This window comes from Amblyomma americanum, chromosome 7 (assembly GCF_052857255.1).
Source record: "Amblyomma americanum isolate KBUSLIRL-KWMA chromosome 7, ASM5285725v1, whole genome shotgun sequence".
NCBI classification, from domain to species: Eukaryota; Metazoa; Arthropoda; class Arachnida; order Ixodida; family Ixodidae; genus Amblyomma; species Amblyomma americanum.
This window is the reverse complement of record NC_135503.1, coordinates 35,469,575-35,491,422: the sequence shown is the minus strand read 5'-3', so window position 1 is coordinate 35,491,422 and position 21,848 is coordinate 35,469,575. Positions and strand designations below refer to the sequence as shown.

Below are 21,848 nucleotides of genomic sequence, written 5' to 3'. Positions count from 1 at the left end.
TGTCAAACACTTTCTCGATGCTATGTGCACCCTCATTAAATTCTAGTACAGCCAAGGCTGCTGTAGCCAACACACTTCTTAGTGATGCAAATTCGGTCTTCGGGTGATGAACCATCATCACAGCTTGAAGGGTTCGCTTCGGTCGGCGGCGGCAGGCTTGGGCCTGGCGAATGCACAAACATACGCTCACTTGCTGGCGGTTGCCCAGTGCCGTGAAGGCCTCTCGATTTCGTAGTGCGTTTTCGCTTCCTGAAGCTTCTCCGCGTTGAAGCCTTTGGTGCGGGCATCTTCCGGTCACAACACCGAACACCAGCTGTTCGCAATAAACTCACAGAAGAAAAGTTAACAGATGGCAAGCGCCAAACACAACCAAAGCGGGAGCGACTCCAAATGGCATAAAAACAGCGTTGGGCGGTCACGGGGTACATTTCCGCCAATCCGAGCTCCTGTTTCAGTTTGCTTGCCACTCTGCAGTTGTTGTGGCCAGAAATATGCTTTTCCTTTCTAGTTTTTCGTTAGTAGCCTAGCTTATTCTCGATAGAAAGTCTTCCGTGACTAAAAAACGCGGAAAGCAAAGTTTTTAACATGGGCATTCACTTCTCGTTCGGTTTTTTGCCAGCACTGCAGCCGCGTCTTGAGAAGAGCGTCCATAGACGCCTTCGACGGCCTGCCACTGCCTTGTGAAAAGAATTAATTTTCTTCTTTTCTACTGTTTACATAACAACCAAACTCGGTGAGAATATTTTTCATTAAACCAGCAATCCAAAACAACTCAGACTTAAAAACCGCATTTTTTTCCCGAAAATTAACATTTTAGGCCCCGCCCGCGTCCCCCTTTAAACAGATCGAACTGCACTGTCCTGCAGAAGAAATGCACATCTGAGACTGCGTAAAGAAAAAAAAGCTTTTATTCGCTTTGGCCACGCTGCTTGTTCAGCACTGGCCAGTGAGGGTGTCTTAACTTATTTGGATCACAAGCCAAGCAAGCAATCCCTGCAAGATGTTTCGAGTTTTCGTGTGGTAGTATCTACAGCTTGCCACTGATGGTGTACGCTGGAAGTGTACTGGGTGAAGGACCCGCAGCTTTACATGCATTCATCTCTGTCGTCATGGCTCGCAGGGGCAGGCTCAAGCTTGATGAGGTCATCGATTCGAAGAATGGTGATGGCTGCCTCAGTGGCAAACTTGAGAGACTTGATTTTGGACACCGTTGGCTCAAGGACACCAGCCTTCTGGTTGTCACGCACGGTTCCCTCATACAAGTCCAAGCCAACCCTGTAAGAGATGAATGCTTTTTGTTGGCTTCACATCTCGACATTTCACACCTGGCACCAAAATCCCACACAAAAAGAAAAGAATTAAGCTGCTGCTGTCTCTATTTCAGTACAACCCTGCATCTGGCACTGCAAACATCTGGTGACAGACACGAAAGTTAAAAGCATCAGCTATTGCTTGCTTTTTCTACACTTACTGTACCTTATTTATTCACATAATGTACGCATTCATACTATAATAAATGCTGCTATAATAAGACATTAAAATTTGAGAAAATTTCAATTGCTCAATAGATGAACCTCACAAAACGGCACCATTTTTTGGGGGTAGAAAAAAAGTTCGTTATGAGAGTAAATAAGGTACTTCTCTATCCAGTCTTTCCACTGCCTCATTTATTTCCTCACAGCTATGCCAGAGGTGTCCGCTCGCAGTGAGAGCATTAGTGCGTCGCCCCCTCATCCCTTTCATAACTGTTAAAGTGGGACGGGGCGGGGGGAGTGTTTACAACACACACTCTTTAGAGAACACATGACCAGGGCCAACATCACGCGTCAATTTCAGTTCATTTTTAAAGCTTATAAGAGCGCTGAGCAGGATCGTGGAGTAGTACTCTACATAGCACAGCTTCAGGACTAAGTTGTGCCTACGACACAGAATACCCTTTAGCCTCCATTCCTCTAAAAATAAAATGGCACAAATGCAAGAACGACAGCACAATAAGCCCGCTCACCACTTGAGCTGTGCGTGGTCCTGCTTGGTCTGAGAGCTGTTGTGGTACGCCCGGAGTTTGGAGACCAGGTCGGTGGCATCCTTGGCGGCATTCACAGCCAGGGTCTTGGGGATGACCAGCAGCGAGCGGGCATACTCCGCTATGGCCAGCTGTTCACGAGAACTCTGCCAGAGGACAGACCACAATAGCATTGGGATTAACCAACACGGCACACCACACAGGGCTCACAGTGCTCCCGAGCGATGCCACGCCCGCCATCCCCAGGGCTAACTTGCTGTCTTCACACAAGATTTGGCATCCATGACCTATGCTCACCTGCATCATTCTCATATGAGAGTTTTTTTTTTTTTTTTGCTGCGACGTACAAGAGTGCACTGGTTACCACAGGGTGACTGCCTCATATACAGATAACTTCTAGCTCAAGAGACTGCACCTGCGACTTGCTCCCTCATTGGTGTAGCATGAATAGTTTTCTTCAAAGTGAGGTTCAGGCCACTACTCTTGTAATCACTGGGAACAGGTGCAAATGCAGAAGTCTGGGCTTAGCAGGTTTGACCCCTCAAGCCTAGTTGACTGACGCCATAAGGATCTCACGCTTGAAAGAACACATGGAGCAGAATGCAACAGCTTACCAGGGAAGTGGCGAAATTCTCAAGATAGATGGACAGCGCAGCTTCGACGGCGCCTCCTCCTGGCACCATTGTCTTGGACTCCAGCACCCGACGGACAACACACAGAGCATCATGGATGGAGCGCTCCACTTCGTCCACAAAGAAGTCGTTGGCACCACGCAAGATGATGGCTGCTGCAGTCTGCGCCTTTGGCCTGGCCACAGATGGGAAGCACAACCATTAAACGGTGAAGGTTCTCTCATACTTGCACCACCAGGCTAATGTATTACCTACAAGTGACACAACCATTGCTGTAAGCTCATAAAAAAGCAAAAAAAAAAAAAGAACAGTGCAGTAAGCATGCATTATTTACCCCTGCATGTTTCTACACTGGAACACCCCAGCACACATGCCGTAAACTGGTGAAACATCCAGACAAACCAATTTTCACGTGGCAGAGTTGCCGAGAGACAATGAGTACCACACATTCATAGCTGCCAAGGGCATTACCCATTAGTCCAAGGCTATTCACGCTCCGACGCTGTCCAAGATACACAAAGCTTTTGCAAATAAAAGAAAGCACAGAGTGCAGAAAGTGAAACAAACAGGCACAATCAAATTGAATACAGAAGTCGACAATGAAAACGTCAACGACCTGTGGCAGGTGCGAATCCCTGCACCCGCTACAAACAGTGCCACTATGCTTGGGGACAACTTTTCTTGGCGATGCAGTACAGGCTAGGCAGGGAAAGGAGAGAGACGGGCTTTTGTCCATGTGCCGTGGGGTGGGTGGCATCGACTGCCAAAAGCCTGCCTCTCTCCCTTTCCTGCCTAGCCTCTGCTGCATTGCCACAAAAAGTTGCCCCCAAGCACAATCAAGGCCAGTGACCCAACACTCACTTCTTGATCAGAATCAGCTCGTCATCACAAATCCTCTCTTGGGCCACTTCCTCAGCTTCTCCCAGCATGGTGGCATCAAAGGACTCCTCACCTTCCATGTTGGCCAAGCTGACCAGCAGCTGAGCTGCAAAGCAAGACACCCAAAATCTCAGAGGACAGATGTGGCCAGACAACAAAGAAAAAAAAGCGTTGAACAGCCATCACTCAGAACCTCCAGGAGAGAGGTTTGAACGAACACTGAAGCGAATATATACAAGAAAAGCTTGTTAATTCGAACTGACGCCCGGGTACCGGCACAACTCGGTGCATTTCAATGGGGGAAACTCCCGATAATTGTAACATGTTGGTATCCACAACGGTTAATTCGAACTCTCAGCCCTTGGCTCACATTGCTTCTCACAGACAGAAGTCGGCTCATAGAAAGAACCAATGTGTTGCAAATTTACCAGAGATGCGAAGCAACGAAAAGAGAATGAGCCACCAGCACAGGGCGAGATGCACACTTGAATCAGACCCTTTGGGTCTAGCACTGGTTAATTCGAATGACTCCCCGGCACAACAGGCTATCGTCAAAACAGCCCTACTAAACCTGAATTGCATGCTGCACAGTTCCGTGCGCCTCTGTTGCAGGCGCGATGAAACATGGATGTCTGACTGTTTAAAGGGTCTCCCAATAAAGGTGCAGTATTCCTGGGACGTTAACAATGACTGGCTGCACTGAACAATTACAGTGTCATAAATCACAAAATAAAGTGGATAAAGGAACGGCAGGGGGTTGAGGCAAGCATGGGTTTACATGCTCAGGGAACTCTAAAGAACATTACAAGGAACCCGGGGTTGTGCAAATCCAGTTTGAGAACCCCTGTAATGTAACGGAGTCGATTCGAAGAGAAGGTAAGCGCAACTTAGGGCGGCACAGAGCATTGAGTTGCAGCAGCACTTGTAACCTCCTTGCGTGCACTCCCCTTTCACTGCTGCCTCCCCTAACCAACCGCTGCTCAGGTATACAGCAAGTCAATAATTCATAACATCCACATTCGATATATTGATGTTTGACTGTAGTAACACCCCTCAAATGGGTTAGGCCAGTGACAGCAGCCAAAATATAACTAGCCAGGCAAGAGTTGCAAACTTGCTTCCGTTACCACCACACCATCGACAATGTCAGCTTGTGACTAGCAAAAGTGTCCAAACATGGTACTACCTCCGGTGGCTTTTGCGATACGACGAAGATCCTGCTTCTTGCAACGACGCACAGCCATGGCACCAGCCTCCACAAAGTACTTGAGGCACAGATCATCAATGCCCCCAGTGACCAGGATCACGTTGGCGCCAGCAGCCAAGATCTTGGAGATGCGCTCCTTGGTGATGTCCATTTCTCTGCAAAAAATGGTCATGGTAGTGCCCCGTCAAAATATCATTCACCAGACATGTAGCACTCACTCCCCATTAGCATACATTCACAAGAAGTCCAGATAAAGAGGAGGTTGCTAGAAGCTTGTGCAAATCATGGAAAGAAAACTGAGCATGGCACCCCTTTTTAATTGCATCTGTGCTTGACCTAGTGGAAATTAGAAGCAGGCACAACATGGCCATGCAAAGCAGCAACACTGAAGTACATCTGCATATACCACAGTTACCCAAATGTTACGAGACCACATTCGTAACATGACAGTTGAATTTGCTCACCAGGTGAGCAAAAGAAAAAACGGAAGTGAGCGAATATTTGGAATTTCAAATACAAATCAAATGTGTTTTATTATTCAGTTCATATCAGATCTGAGGTATTAATACTCAAGAATTTTCTCGTATTAGAAAATAACGATTCCGCCGCGACTCGCGGCTGCGGCGGAATGCTCTGACCGTGACGTGCAAACCTGGGCCGTCCAGCAGGTCTCGGCGGCTCTTGAGCGACAAAGGCCTCAGATCCTCCGCTGAGTTGCCGCCTGGGCCCCCGTCACGGCGCCATTAGGTCATGATGCCATTAGGCCATGACGTAAATAAAGTTGTTCCTCCTCCTCCAAATAAATGGCGGCGATCGAATGCCGCGTCAACTTTCACAAATCCGACCAGGGCAAAATTAGAATTTCTGCGCAAATTATCCAAAGGTCCAGTTTAAATTAGTAGCAAAACAGTACTAAGACGTACTCTTCACTTTCTTTTCCGTAGCTTACAGCGTGGGCTGGTTACACTCAGGCGCTGATAGGCTTGGACACTGGGCCAAGTTTTACAAGTGGGCTTTTCCACATATCTCAGTGATGTGACCAAGATGGCTGACCACCTGCTTTGAGCAACTACACAGTGAAAGTGCGTGGCCTTTTTGTTTGATCCTTCCTTAATGTGCTCCATACTTGGCGCCCACACCCACAGCACTCGTTCTGTCCCCTTCACAACTACTCTAGCGAAAGCTTTCCTGCCTCGTTCTGGCTATGATATGCGGGAAAGCCTCCTTGTGGAATTTTGCATGAGGCTCCCAAAGGGAGGCTCAGCTGAGGTGTCACCCACAAGCACGACAAATGACTGCATAAAAATCCCGCCTATTGTATGGTTCAATAAAACCTGCGCACCTCTGAAATGCGCACGACAGGCATGGCTTTACAGGAAGGAAAAAAAAAAGGAAAATATCCAAGCAATCTTCCCAAATAAACCTAACATATATAAACTGGCCAAAAGTTGGGCCTCATTAATATGGACACTTTGGTTCTCAAGAAACACTAATAAGCGAGTGGTCCGTAATCGTAAACCGTAAAAAAAAAGCAATAAACCTGCTTAGTAATTAGGGTCTGCCTTTGAGTAGGGAAGAGAAAATTGGACAAAATTTTGGAATTTCAAGTGGATTCTGGTCCCCATTATAATAAACAAGACAGCGATGACAAAGGCACAAAGGCAGTCTGGCCAACAAGCGTCTTGGTTAGCGTGCCTGATTTGCGCAACTTGCGGTACAATTAAAGCTTATAATTTCGAACTTCAAGGGAGCGAAATTTTTCAAATTCGAATTATCGAATGACTTGAAACACTCAGCAGCACCGAAACGGCGAGAAAAAATGGGAATAAAAAATATTAGTGCGATGCGCCAATCAGCGCCCAAACTGCATGCAAGTGGGCTCGGTTGGATGGCTGATGCAGGCTGGCAGGAAGCTAAAAAAAAAAAAAAAACCATACTGAGGCTGTGCGGTGTGACTGTTCTTAGAGACAGCACCGTCACGCCTGCCTCTACATGCACATAAGAGGTGTAAGCAATCGCAGCATGGAGTTCAGGTTTAAGTGGGGCTATTTAGACTATCGCTTGCGGCATCAGCCATACCTGAACAAGGCCTCCCTTCGGAAGCCCATTTGAATTAACTGATGTGAGACTCATAGCGTCCGAATTATACCCCTGTCACACGGCCAGTTTCAATCACCCTCGAGTCGAGGGTCTTCGAGATTCTCAATCGCCATCGAACTCGCCGCTGCTACACGGCAAATCTCAATGGCCATTGAAATGGTTCTCGTGTCTTACGCCACAGATGAGTGGCGCCACAATCGCTACTTTGGATTTTGCAAAAATATTTGATAAATGTATACTAAATGCTGAAATACAGGCATACGCGAAAGTCGTTAAAAACCCTTTTAATTGCACGTACGCGACGTACATATGCATACACTGCTGTAGCCACTTTAATACAAGACGAGCCAAAACCAAGCCAGTCCAACTGCGTCGGAGCGCTGCTTCGTCAGGCTTAAGACCGGGGAAATCGCCATCATATCTGAAAAACAAGAGCTATTTTTCTCTTGAAACTTTATGCGAGAGTAAGAATGGGCAAATCGAAGGCGAATACAACAGCTTAGAACACGATATTGCTTTGAGGGATTAGCAACGAAGCTGTTATCGCTGTGAAGCGGGCGGGCAGGGTGCCGCCATGTTGTCAACGTTAAGTACGCAAGCAACGCAAATACTGCAACGCAAAATGAATGCGCTTAATGCGCTTAAAACCAGTCTAATATAATTTTAAAATAATTTTACAGGCTGCTTACATTAAATTTTATGCGAATAATGTTTGTTCATGTTTTTTCACCGTGAATGTGTCGTGTACGAAAGTGCGCTTGGCGCCGCTCGGAGCAACGCTAGCAACCTTGGGCAGCGCTCGAAGGCCCTCGAAATCTCGATGGAGTTCTGCGCTACTCCGTTGACTCGATAGGCTATTGACTCGATCGCCATTGAAACTGCCCGTGTGACAGCGCTCGATCGCCTTTGAGTCGATAGACTATCGGTTCGAGGGCCCTCGAAATGCCCGTGTGACAGGGTTATAAGTGTGCTTATGACACCACTGACTTACATGGGCATTGGGTGGGATCACTCTGGCATTTGAATTATCCGCATTTTCAAACTAATGCAGGCCTTTTGAGTGCTATATAAGTTTCAAATAAGCATGCACAGGAAATACTGCACCACCTTTGGCGGATGGCTTCGAGCTTCTCAGGGTCTGTGACCAGCACCTGGACCCCCATGTGCATTTTGGCCTTCTGCAGGTTGAAGTCCAAGCAGGCAATCTTGGCACCGGTCACCTTCTTGGTCATGGCTGCACACCAGCGAACAGTGGCATACCGACACCGTGATGATCCTCACTTGAGGACAGTGAAGGCACCCAGCTAGTCTGCTATACGTTTATTCTCGTACCCCACTGTTAAATTAACTCCACTGACAAGGTCAACAAGACAGAAGAGTAGGGCAAGTTGGTCCGACTTCATTGTTAAAGGCGCTGAAAACTGATTCCTCTTGGCATTCTTTTCTTGCTTGTCTGCATTTTTTCATGGTGCAACCTACGGTGACATGGTCAAAACTAAGCCCTGTGTTGGTCCTACTTTTCAAAGTGAGATACCCTACACTGCCGCATACAGACTGAGCCCCCAACTCCCCAACTCATAAGCCTCAGTGGCCAAAGGAAGTTGACGCCCCCTTTTCTGGCAGCTATAGCTAACAAAAATGAAGGGTGTATATGAGTGTGGTCTTTGATTTGTAGCTCTTTGCAACTTCACAGTTCCATCCTTGTTCATGACTTCCTGCACAGCCGCAACTTTTTTTCATCAGTGCTTTGCCAATGCATTTCCCACTGGGTGGCACCACGGTAAGCGCAGTTCAAAGCAACAGATATGGATGATGCAATTGCAAAGCCAGCTGCCGGAGGCTAATGGAGATCAAAGGCAATCAAACAGCAAACCTTCAATGCCCTTCAACACTTGCGTGCAGCAGCTAGCAAGTTTCAATGCAAACTACCAACTGTCCCATAGCTTTGGATTCCACTGCGACGCAGCGCTTAATGCATGCACACTACAGGTTACAGGACGTCAGCTGGAAGCTTACCCTTGTGCTGCCTATTCTTTGTCCGGAAAAGTGATTGGCAGTGTGGTATGCACAGAACTGATGTACATACCACTTGGCAATTAGTGCTAGACGCGGAAAGAATGGGTGCCCATTCCCAGCCAGTAGGTCAACTCCCCAACCGGGCCAACTTAAAAATGGAAATACGTGATATTTTCAGAAAGGCTTCATGACAAGTGAATGAGTTATGCTAGTAAATAATGCAATTTTTAGTTGCAAGACAACATCTGTAATATGACCTTAGAATTTTTCAAAGTAAGGAGCTCATCTGGACATCACAATAAGATAAGCACGTAGCCACTAATGACACTGTCTCCTCTGCCTTGCTTTTGTTTTCCTCACAGTTTCTGTGGGACCAACCAGACGTGAGCCGTACCCGTTTCGACAACACAAGAACGCTGAAAGGTTAAAAAAAAAAAAGCAACGAATATTTAAGGTGCAAAACTTAAGTGCCTTACCCCATGTAATAATTTTAGGATTGGTTTTGTTTATGAGGGTTTAACGTCCCAAAGCGACTCAGGCTATGAGGGACGCCGTAGTGAAGGGCTCCGGAAATTTCGACCACCTAGGGTTCTTTTACATGCACTGACATCGCACAGTACACGGCCCTCTAGAATTTCGCCTCCATCGAAATTCGACCGCTGCTGCCGGGATCGAGCCCGCGTCTTTCGGGCCGGTAGCCGAGCGCCATAACCACTCAGCCACCGAGGCGGCTAGCAGTAGTAGTAGTAGTAGTAATGGTAGTAGTAGCAATATGTCGTTTTAGCAATATGATGTTTTACACCAGCTAAAACATTTGTGGCACTCGCTAATCACAGGTGTTTCCTGCGTACGCCTTTTTCTTTTTGCCTGCTCAAGAATCTTGCTTGTAGCTATATAGCACAAAAAGCCATAAAACTGGTCATCAACATGGCTAGGCTGTGGCTGCTTCTTTACCACAAATAACTGCACAACTACAAGACTGCCCTGAATGCTGCAAACAACCAAGACTGGCATGCTGATGTGCTTACCTTGGGATGCGACGGTGCAGTTGAGGGCATACCCGTGGACAAGCACGCTCTCCCGAGCACTACGTCCGTGCGCCTTGAGAACGTTGACTGCCCTGATCGGGTAGCGGAACCCACCCTTGCCATCAGACACCTTGATGGCATTGGCTGCATCTACAACCATGCTTGCAAAGAAGTCAGAATCTCTAGGTCTTGTCGTCAAGGATGCACAAGGACCAGGTCGCATCGTTGCAACATCTTAATGAGTACCCTTCTAGGCTTGGCCCTCCATGTTCCTTCAAACGCTTTTGTTTACCTCCATGTGTAGGAGACTTCCAAACGTCCCTGTGACAACAGAACCCACAAGAAAAAATGAGCACCAAAAATGTTTATCTCTGTACAAGTTATGGTGATGTCCCCATCTCATAATATTGCTTTTCCGAGTGCAAGCCCTTAATGACGACACAAGCCTACAACTCTATCCCTACGGGGCCCACTGATTGACATTAGCCTGCCAACGATGGATGCAAACGGCAATTTCAAACACTTTCATGTCGTTCTTTAAAATTATGCGCCAGCTGTCTTGAAGCTAGAATACTAGTTTAATTTTCTTTTTAGTTACTTTTTTCTCAGTGTAGTGGCGACTTTTGAACCACTTGTGAAACTAGTGCAGCATAGAAGCTGAGAATGGCCGCCTCCACCAGCATGACCGCCCTGAAATGTGGCCAATCTCGTGAATCAGCAGCATCCACGGTTAATTTTGTGAACGACCTAGATAGCAGTGACTCTGACGATGCTGCCTTATCATTTGACTTTAGTCAGAGAGCAAAGACCTTGGGAAGCAGCCAAGCACATCAATGGCACAGCACCTCGGTTATTTACTACTTGTGCCCGTTCTTCCTGACTCGGCATCAGTTTTCAAAAGGGTATTAAGCAGAGACGCTTGTCAAAAAAACTCGGTATGATAGTGTTATAAAAATATAGGGAGACTAATTATATAAAAAAGATTTCCACACTCTATGCACCCCGAGGAACATCTGTGTAAAATTTCATTTTGATCCAAGAAGTACAAGAGGAAAAAAATGTGTGCACAAACTTTAAAAATGGGCAAAAACACCAATTTGAGAAAAACTGAACTGAAAGCTTATTTGTACGTTGGATACCAAAGCTCTCCCTCAGATCACATGAACACTTGGTGGTAATGCAGTTCAACATGTTGGCCACCAGCCCACAAGACTAGAACCTTGTCAGCCGATTGTGCCTGACACCTATCGAACGTGCACTGAGCACTGCTTTCACATTGATAGTAAAACTATCACAGGGGCTTCCACCGCATCGCTGCCTTCATGGCTGTCGGTATCCGTGTGTCGCAACATATTTACAGCAGAAATTGCTGCCGCCGGGCATGCTCCATTTGCACTCCTGAGCTCCAGGAGAGAAGTGAGGCCTTTCCGCTTGTTTTCGACCTCATCCACCGCACGTTCGTTGTTCGCGCACATGGCACCGCTAACGAGTCTGCTGGACAGCGCTTCACCTTCGCAGATAACGACGTTTGCACCGGTTCTGCTCTTGGCTATCTCGTCATCCTCGAATGCTGCCAGCTTCTAATATGACGAAAAGCCTCACTGATAAAATCAGACGTGCTTGACTTTGCAAGCTGGAAGGCAGCTGATGTGCTGGCATAGAGGGCTTGCAGCGTCCGCCACGTTCGTGGCTCTCCTTCGCTTCTGCTTGCATTTACCCCCGTACAGGCACACAGTCCGGCTCTTGCGGAGGCGAAAAAAGCGTTTCTTTATATTTTCCTTTGAAATTAAGAAACTGACTGATGTGCCAGTCGCGGAAGGCTTAGACTACTTTTTGCAAGTGGCCGCAATGGCGGCCGGCGCTGCTGCACTGAGCGGCGGCAAAATTGGGCAGCACTCGTGACTTTTTCGGTCACCGCACGTCATTTAGACGAGTCTTTAACTAACCTCTCGTACAAACCTTGCTTTCATATTTTGCTGCATAAAAGTAGGATGCTCAAAGATGACAAAACAAGCGAAAACAGATAACTGAAAATTTTTTAAAATAATGCCAATTTTTCGACCCGCGAAGAGGGCCTTAGAGAAAAAATTTGAATATTAGACTTAGCAAAATGAAAACGTCAGCTATCAAGTATTTTAGTGTGCTGATTTCAAATACAGTGTGAATTTTTGAGTATATTATGTCGTTTCTTAGTGATCTTAAGAATTTCAATAAAATTATTCTGACAACCTTTTGTAAAAATTGGTTTCTCAGATTCAAATAAATTTTAACCCAGTGGATTCTACATTTATTAAGGCTTGCAATAAGGGTACTTTCGTTATTCTAGCCCTTCTGCAACCAAAATTACAATGTTTTGAAGTTCACCTAAAACTCGCAAGGAAAACGGCGACTTCTTTATGCTGCTTAATATTTTCACAATTTATTAAGAGTGCTGTTAATGATTTTATTGCAAGCTCCAATCATTCACCTTTCAAATAAATCAAGAATGGTGAAAATCGTGCGAACTGAATCCGGGAAAAACTTGTTAGCAGTATGCAGGGTGGTGCAGAAAATGAAACTGAAAAAAAAAAACAAAAAAAAACGCAAAAAACGAAACACGATGTTGTGTAAGTACGTTACAGTGCTTCATTTTCCAAAACAAACAGCTTAGAAGGCCTCTGGTGAATAGTCCGAATCACATTTTTGCCGTTGCCACCGTTTAGCAAGCTGCAAAAATGAGGCCGAGGGTGCACACTGTATTCTGAAGCAGTCTGGCGATCGCCACCAAATCTACAACCACGTCGGTAGCTCTGCAGGCAATGGCAGGCCGGCGTCTACATGCTTGTTCGCTAGCTTCCACATCTTGCGCTAGGATGCAGAAATTGCAGCCAAACTGGATTGGCGTGCTTCGCGATTCCTCATGATCAGTGCTGGGCAGAAACGTGTCTACTATGACCCGCTGCTGCCAATCTCACCAGAGCCCGCGATTTGCTTCGCGTCGAAGGCGGACGCTGAAGCTGGTAAAGAAGAACTTATCACGGCCACTGAATTGACCTCCTGTGCCTCATTGTTGCCTCTTCTTATCACTGCTTGTGAACTAAAACCATACTCCGGCCCTCCGTCATCTGCTGCAGCCGCGATGCGCATTGCGCTCAGAACGAACACCGGAACGGCTGCCAAGGCTGCATCGTCCGCCTGTTCATGCTCGGGCACTCCGCTGCTGCTGGTTGACATCACTGCCGACGAACTTGTGTCTTCCGCTTTACGTTTTTTCCCGAACTTATGTGCACTGCGAACTTCTGATACGGTTTCGCGCCACGGTGGTCTTTTTCAAAATGGCGTCGCAAGACAAGCACGGAGTGTCAAAAAAAAAAAAAAAAAAAGATGCCGGCCAATGAGGTGCTTGAATTTCGCCACTTGACATCCAACAGCTGATAGCATTGCTGCATTTTATATTTTGTTTTCTGTGTTTTCTCGGCTACAAATCGCAGCATACCTTTCGTACTGGTGGGAAAGAAAACTCAGGCATCACTCTTTCAAACGAGACCAAAGTCGCCTCGCTGCGCTGGCTACTTTTTGACGCGACACGCGACGCAAAACTGGCATTGTCTAGCAGATTTTCGCTATCTCTCTTGTCAAGATGCATGCAAAGATTGCATCTTTGCATGCCGGTGTAAACGTCGTGGTATTCAGCCATGAAACTTGGCAATAAGATGGATAATGATCAGACATATCCAACTATAACAAAATTGAAAAGTCGATTTTTTTCTAGATGTTTTGGTTCCAATGACCCGCGTCCCACCTTAACATTACCAATGGTATTTGTTTCACTTGTGTAAAGATTTCACGTCACTGAGGCAAGATTTGACCATACCTCTTGCGCTGCATCGCCCAACTGTTTTCCCCAATGGCACGCCCAACCAAAGGGTCTAAAGTGATTGTCTTCTAGTCTGAAAACTGTATGAGCTAGAACTTTGATTCTTTCAGAAGTACCTGGTACTGGATAGGCAGACATTTTATATATTCCAGAACTTCTTTAAAATTCTTTTCTTTTAGGATAGAAGCATATCATTACAACTTCTGTTCAAATTTTATCTAAAAAACTTGACGTAACAGATAAAATTTTGCAATATGACATGAAATACTTCAATAAAGTTCATACTGTCAATGCACAGAATAACAAACCAATATTATATTATTGAAAAGTGTGTTTGATTGGCTTCATTTTGATGCACTGCATTAAATTTGAAACCAGATAGTTCTCGGACCAAAACAATTGAAGGAAAACCCACAAAATATAGGCATTTTTCCTATGCCGTGCCTGTAGACAGTCCCGTCATTGGTGTAGCATGAAGTTTTTTTTCCTCATGGCTGAGGTTCAGGCCACTACAATGGTGCCTAGCTTACTAGATGTGCCGACAGGCGGGGGAAGCGCAGGCCCTTTTTTCACAACAAAGGAATGTTGTGCGCCAAAATTCAGGTCAGCGAAAAGCAAAATGCAACTGCGGTGAGTAGCAGACGATCCGCATCCGAGCGCTGGGCGGAGAACAGCAGCGCCAGATTTGTTATGAAGCGGAGGTGTGCGGAACTACGCTGTACCCCATGCCGGCTGGCACGCCTAATCATCTAGCCACCGTACCACTACTCTTGTAATCACTGGGGACAGCTGCAAGCATGTGTGAAGCCACCAATAACCTTCCTCACAAAAAGCATTAAAAAATGTAGAGCAAGTGCCCATAAGAAGCCATCTACTTCTGACTCCATGCAGCTGCAATGCATACGGAAGCCAAGGATACGGTCCGATCAGCTTAGAAGACATGGCAGTCTTGGCTGCATTCACGACGCTCTCGTGGCCCAATTCTTCAACTGAGGTAGTGAGGTGCTCCTGGATGTACCGGCATGCCTCCCTGGTAGAGCAAACAGGGCACAGCGCTTGTGTCAAACAGCATATGCCATTTCAGAAAATCACACCCAGTTAGCAGCCAGCCCATCAAAGCTGCAGCTCATCTTGGCTAACCATTTACACCAAACGCAAAGTATCACACCAAATAAGTCATTTAGAAGTATACATGGTTTATGTACTTTTTCATGCATGGAGCTGTTGGTAGCTTGTGATACATACAGTGCTATTAACCTATAAAACACACTCCCTTCACATCAAACCTGACAGGATCTCGTATAAATGTGCAGCTTATCAGAAGTTAGTTTCACAGGGGTGCCCGAAATACTATACCGTTGCAGGCATTGCTGGTAAGCCACAAAATGAGACAAGAATCAATGGTTATCTTTGAATTTTCCAAAAATCTCATGTGCCCAACCAAGCTACTCACTTGCAAGCCAGACGGTAGCCACTAATGATGGACGTCGGGTGGATTTTGCACTTGACAAGTTCATCTGCATTCTTCAGCAACTCTGCAGCAATCAAAACCTGGCAGAGCAAGACATGGCAGAAACAATTCGCAACAATTTAGCATCCAGCCAACTAGAACATTTGTGTGCCCCGACTATTCATGAAAGCAGAGAGAAGGTGTTCGCAATAGGTGGTATTCACTCAAGCCACAGAGGTCGCCATTTTGGCATCGATGCAGCACGGCGAAAGGCTACGGTGAGTGTCTAATCGGGCTTATCCCACCCTCCTCCGGCTTACACAGCTGAAGCTAGGCGTTGAACACCAAAATGGTGCCTGCGACGTCACGTGAATACCTCCTATAGTGCTGGAACTCAAGTAAGCAAGAATTCTCTCCCCTTTGTCTAACATTCCTCTTTGCAGTTCAGGCTATTCTGTTCATTGTCAATGCTCATCATCACTTAAGAATCCTGCTTGTCAGGGTGAGTTGTACCAATAAAAAGCGCCACGAGATATCCTAGAAAACAACTGTAAGCAACTGGGCAGTCGAAACTATGTACAGTAGAATCCCGATAAACGGAAGTCGGTTAAACGGAACCAACGCTTAAATGGAACAAACGTCTCACAGTTGGCTGCAACTTGACGTGAATGCACATCCCCATCGTGGTATGCATCACTGCCCCCCCCCCGATTTCTGTCTTTGGACGTTTGCGGATTTTTTGCACACTGCAACCGCATCGCTTGCTTTCTGTCACTGTGTGCTTACAGTTGTGTTCAGCTAGGCTTAAGCCTTACATCTGCTGTTGAGCATCATCTGCGACATTTCGTCGTGAAGTCAGCATACGATGGCAGCGCAGAAGCGACCTCACAATGCCCTTACGTTAGAAAGGAAGGTGGAGATAATCAACGACTTCGAGTGGTCGCTTCACAAAAACAGCGCTTGCGACGAACTACGCTGTCCCCAAGAGCAGCCTTACAAGGATACTTCAGGACAAGGATAAGCTGCGGCAGGCTTTCTAGACGTCACGCTTTGGCCCTCAAAGAAAATGACTGCGGGTGGCGAACCACGAAGATCTGGAGAAGTACCTGGTGGTTTGGCTGCGGAGAGCCCGCACTGAAAACATTCCGATCAGTGGGCACAAGAATTTGTTCTGCAGCTCGGCATCGAAGGTTTCTCGTGCAGCGAAGGGTGGTTGATGAGATTTAAAGATCGGAATGGCATAGTGTGTCGTGCCATTTCAGGGGAGGCTGCCGCTGCAGACACGACAGCATGCGGGGACTGGCGAGCAAGACGGCTCCCCAAAATTCTGCAGAAGTGAGCAGCCTGTCTAGTATGGGTGGCGCCATCCAAAGAAAAGGGTTGCGAGAGCTAAAACAAGCAAACATAAAGTCCTTTTTCAGAGGCCATTAAATTGCAGTTCCCACTGATTTCCACGGAATAAGTGGACTATTGACATTTTTTTCTAAAATTTCAGTAGTGCTTTGAAAAAAAAAAAAAAAGTTCACTGCCTACTGCTTTTGTGCAATAAAGTTTGTGCCCATAGTGTACCGTTGTTTTTATTATCTAGATTTTGCATTTGAGATCCGCTTCAGCGAAGACTGCCAACTGCGCGCACACCTGCCTCGTCGGGACCAAGTAGCGCAGAAAGGATTGCGAAATCCTGAACCTTCTCTAAAAGAAACTCCTGATAAACGGAACATATTTTCCCGGTCTCTTGAGGTTCCGTTTAACGAGAGTCCACTGTATACAGCACGTTGGCTTTTTGGTGTGCAATTCTTATGCGCTCATAAATCAAGTGTACAAGTAGAAAACCCTTCATTTCATGCCTGTAATTTTTACTGTACAGACACAGAAAGTTGTCTCTTAATACAGGTGCCTCATTTTGTTCCTATTTAAAGATTGTGACACTTAACGGCAGCCGGTATTTCATTCCGTGTTTTTTTTTGCTTGCATTTATGTTGCATTTTGCGGTCCACTGCAAGAGAGGTAGGCTAAATAATGGCTGCCTACTCGTTAGATATGTGTGGCAGTGCATGGAAACAAGTTTTCAACCCCTCCTGCATCAGATGAGCATGCTGTATGCATCAGTTCAGAAACAAACAGTTACAATGATCCAAGTAACACTCTAAAAGCAGTAGTAAAGAGTGGCACTTTTCAACCTTATATGTAAGATTAAAAGTTGGTGGTTTTCACAATGTGCAGTTGGCGCACCCATAGGGCGGGAAGCGGGCGGCATGTGTTAAATCACTTCTTCGTTCTGTGATGGCAAAAATCTTAGTTTTTACCATGACTCAGAATTCTGCAATGCCTACCTGGAATCAACTTGTATTCATAATATAAAAGGCTCTCTTCCATCTGTATATTGCAAAATGGACTCAAGTTATTTGAACAAAATTTCACTCCCATTTTGAGGGTCATCACACTGCACTTTTGGCAACATGAAGATACTAGCGGAGGTTCCGGAGCTATGGTATTCTGCTGATGTTCTTAAAGGGACTATGCAATAAATTAATTGAGACTACGTAAAGCAGACGAGAGATAGGCATTTCATCACTCGTCACCCCAACGCAAGAATTTTTAAGCTAGCATCAATAACAACGAACATATAAGACAGTTTTAGCTGTGCGTAAGTAAGTGCTTGCGTACGCAAAGCGCTACTGCGCTGCGTGCGGTACACTGCCCGCTCCGAAGTATAGTTTTAGCTGGCCGAGCCGTAGTGTCCTTCAGGCGCACGTAGCGCCATCTAGTGATAAGACGTCAAAGCACATCAACGCTCGGTTGAAGAAAATTTCATCCGTGATTACTGATAACTAGTGTGAGTGCATTGTGAGCTTTTTTTTTGTTCCAAGAAGAAAAACTATGCAAACCGAAGAAAATGTAAGAACTGGCTAAAAGCCAGAAAACTGCTTCACCAGGTGTCGTTGCTACGAGGAAAACACACTGCATATAGTTAGGCCTAGGAGATTGAAAATCACCAAATTATCTGAAAAACAGGGGCTAGTTATCGCTTATACCGCTACCATTTGAGCGAGCTATTGCGTCGGAGAATCCAGCGGCGACATGTATTTATTCCGAAGCGGGCGAGCAGGGCGCCGCCATCTTGTCGAAGTCAGCGTACGCAAGCCACGCAAGCGCCGCAACGCAAAGTCCGCTGGCTAGCGTACGCACGCAAGACGCAGGGCTTGCGCTTGCGTTCTGCGCATGCGCACTACCGTCCCCGCAAACTCCTTCCGTACGCTAAGCCGTTGCGTACGTACAGCTAAAACTGTCTATAGACGATTAAAAATTAAGCTCCTCCTCTCCCCCCTCAACTCGTACACGCGGGACACCAGACAAAAATAAAGAAAACAGGTCTGGGACTGGGCCCCCCTTTGAATACGTCATCAGATGACGTTCGCTTTGCAACTTCCGGTTGTCGCTCCTAGCACCCCAGCAGCAGCGTCGACGGCGTGGCGGCATCTCTCCGGTCTCTCTTCGCCTTCCTGGATTGCGGCGCGCGTCGGGTTTCTTTGCTTGTCTGTTGTAGTTAGCAGTAATAAACCCGGACCTCGAGGCGCGACTGCTCGCTCTTACAGCCGCAATGGGCATCGAGCCCTATGCGTGCCCACGAAGAGCCGTGCGAGTGGCTCCGGAACTCCCGACAGAAGGAGGCGGCAGAGGAATTGAAACCATATGCGCGAAGGCAACGCCCTGGCCCGTGTTTGCCCGAGAGGGTCGCATGGCGGCACGAGCAGACGATTTTCACGGCTACCGGAAGTGTGCCCGTGACGTCGTGGCTGCTGTGGCTCCAGCGAATGACAGCGTGTGGTGTGGCCTGGCGACGCCATGGGTAGTGTGACGTCTTTCTTCCACAATTTTAGTTCCAAAATCGGTCACTATGGGCACACCAATAGGCCCGTGAATTTTGAAAAATGTTTTTTTTAAATTTATAATAAATTGCCGGCTCAGTTCCGAAGACTTATACTTGGTGTGAATGCTCATTAGCATCATTTCTAAACATAGAATACATTTACAAGCGACTCTGAATTCTTTGCATAGTCCCTTTAAGACTGAGGGTTCAATTCTTATAGTTGCTGCATTTCAGTGAACACAAATATGAAAAAGTTCACCTACTTAAATGCCAGAGCACATTAGTGACTCCAAGTAGTCATAAGCATAAGCAGCAGCAGGGTTGCATCCAGTGCAGGGAAAGCACTCTTCCACTGTCCTCTTTTTATTCCCACCTGGAGCTAGTTGTGTAACCCAATCTCCCCGCTCAGCTTTCAGCTGCCTATGGCTAGGTTTACCTCTTGGTTCCTCTTGGTTTCTGCAAGGCTACCAACAACTTGAATTTATTCTCCATCTTTTTGCCTGTATCATAAGCTTTCCTAAGTCATTCTCCTTTCCACAGCACACTGTGCTGTCCCCAGTTCATTTCCAAGCTTTTCGTTAGCCTCCATGCTACCACTGGAAGTGGTTGAATTTAACATGAAAAATCTGCACTCAGGGGAATATAGACATCAAATTTTTGCTTGCATGTTCTTTAACATTATGTGTTAGACACTAGTATACATAGATCCGTCCATGGTATTCGCCTGCATCCGCTAAGTAATTTATAACTGAATTTCTTCTTCATGCTGTCTCAGTTCGAATAACCAAACGATGGCTGTGACGTGCAGATGTATAGGCCACATGAGGCATGAAAAAAAAAAAAAACTGCAATATAATTGCTGACATGTCGTTTCTTGTCACTACAGCTCTTGAAGCAAGCAGGCTTAATTGTTTTAGTGAAATAAGTAGCAGCAATTATATTGCAGTTTTTTATTGTCGTACGTGACCTAAACTGCAACTACACATTACAACCATTTTCGGTTCATAAAACTGAAACCAAAAGAGCGTCAAGAACTATTTATAAATTTAGTGGTTGCTGTCGAATACCATGCAGTGATCCATGTACTCGAATGACTAATGCATCATTTGAAAGAAGAAAACATGCAACTAAAATTAGGTCTATAGTCCTATAGTGTTTGCCTGATTACAGGAGTTTAGCTTTGGAATGCAATGATCAAAATTTTTCACTAATTAGTCTAGCCTGCAGAACACAAGTACGAGTCATCTCATAACTTAAGTGATTAGCTTTTCCGAAGATCATAGACGTAGACAATACCACAGATGTAGTTCCGTCACCAACTTCCTGGTCCTGCAAGTCCGCAAGCTCGACCAGAACCTTGGCAGCAGGATGCTCAACTTCTAGAAGCTTCAGTATAGTTGCTCCATCATTGGTGATGGTCACATCCTGAATTAAATAAAAAGAGGGAAAGATGACGGTGCACCAACGCATGCTATGAGAGTCCAAATGAACCAATGTAACAAATGAGTTCAGATCAACTGCAACTAACACGATTCAGAAATGTAGACTAGGGGAAGGATTCCAGGCATTTGTACTGAACCAATGGAGCCTTCAGTGAGTGACTTACCCCGATGTCATCAACCAGCATCTTATCGAGGCCTACAGGTCCCAATGAGCTTTTCACGATGTTCGCAATGGAACATGCTGCCATCACTGTTGTAAGAAAAAAAAAAGGCAGAAGGTAACGGTAGAAAAACAGAAACCCAGAACTTATGATGGAGCCAATAGTAAACAAGCACATTGCCATCAGGCGTTCATAACATTTAGGACTACGATACGCTTTCAGTTTAACAAGCGGCGCAGGCTGCTCACGAGTTTCGCTTACAGAACACGTGTTTTATCCGTATATGCCCCAATGTTAAGCCCCAAGCTCTCTCCAAGTGAAGCAGAAGTGATTCTGACTGGCGGCATGGTGCGATTCTTCCCAAAGCGTTCTGAAACGGCCCAACAAGAAAAACGTCCGCAAACGAACCGCGATCAAGAGAACCAAGTTTATTTGCACCATTTCAATGCATACGCTACGCAAGCGGCTCCAAATCAGACGCTGGAAAGCAAAAACCTCGGTTCATGACACATGTGCTGTCGATGGGTGCTAGGGTAGGGCACGAAGCGGCCATATATGGCAGTTTGGGAGCACCGGCAAGTTCGGCACAGTGGGGAAGGATTTTGAAGTTTAAAATAGAATGCACAACATGTAAAACACCATAGACTTCGCAGAAGTTTCTCACAAACGTCGTTTACTAGGTATTCAGAAATGTTTTCACACACATTTCTCGGCCACACACACGTGATGACTAGCGCACACGCACGAGTTTGACTGGCGAAGAAAACTGAAAGCTTACCATTTTGAGTTCGCACCGATGCACCGGACGATCGTTTCCCGGACACCGCAAGCCCTGTGCCAATAGACATTTCTAACTAACAGTTTAGTTAGGAGGAATCCCAACTACCGGCAGATTCTCAGTACAAAGACGCCTCACACCACAGCACACCCAACGTTAGGCTTGACTTCAGCAAACTTTAGTTCATTTGGGCTTTTCTGGAACTTTCAATTTTGACGCTAGATGACAGTACAGTAGTACCGTAGCGCTGACTAACAAATTTTAGTGCAAAAAAACCTTAAAATGCCCCCAAAATCTTTTTTGATCAAATTTTCATAATAGTTATATGTTGTAGTTGAAATAAAACGTAAAGTATAAAGTAATGTACCTGACATTAGCAAGCGGCCGATAGCAAACGTTGCAGCC

The 21,848-nt window shown here is 46.0% G+C and overlaps 1 protein-coding gene across 1 annotated transcript; it reads right to left on the bottom strand.

Annotated features, from left to right (window-relative positions):
* Positions 1-890: 890 nt before the first annotated feature.
* CCT1 (chaperonin containing TCP1 subunit 1) lies at positions 891-21,611 on the bottom strand. Its single transcript, XM_077631796.1, has 12 exons — positions 21,444-21,611; positions 20,669-20,754; positions 20,359-20,487; positions 15,195-15,292; positions 14,661-14,771; positions 9,886-10,067; positions 7,949-8,075; positions 4,721-4,896; positions 3,517-3,640; positions 2,638-2,830; positions 2,006-2,169; positions 891-1,275 (listed from the first exon to the last, which is right to left on the bottom strand). The coding sequence occupies exons 1-12, from the start codon at positions 21,511-21,513 to the stop codon at positions 1,086-1,088; spliced, it is 1,650 nt and encodes a 549-aa protein (XP_077487922.1). The 5' UTR covers positions 21,514-21,611; the 3' UTR covers positions 891-1,085.
* Positions 21,612-21,848: the final 237 nt, after the last annotated feature.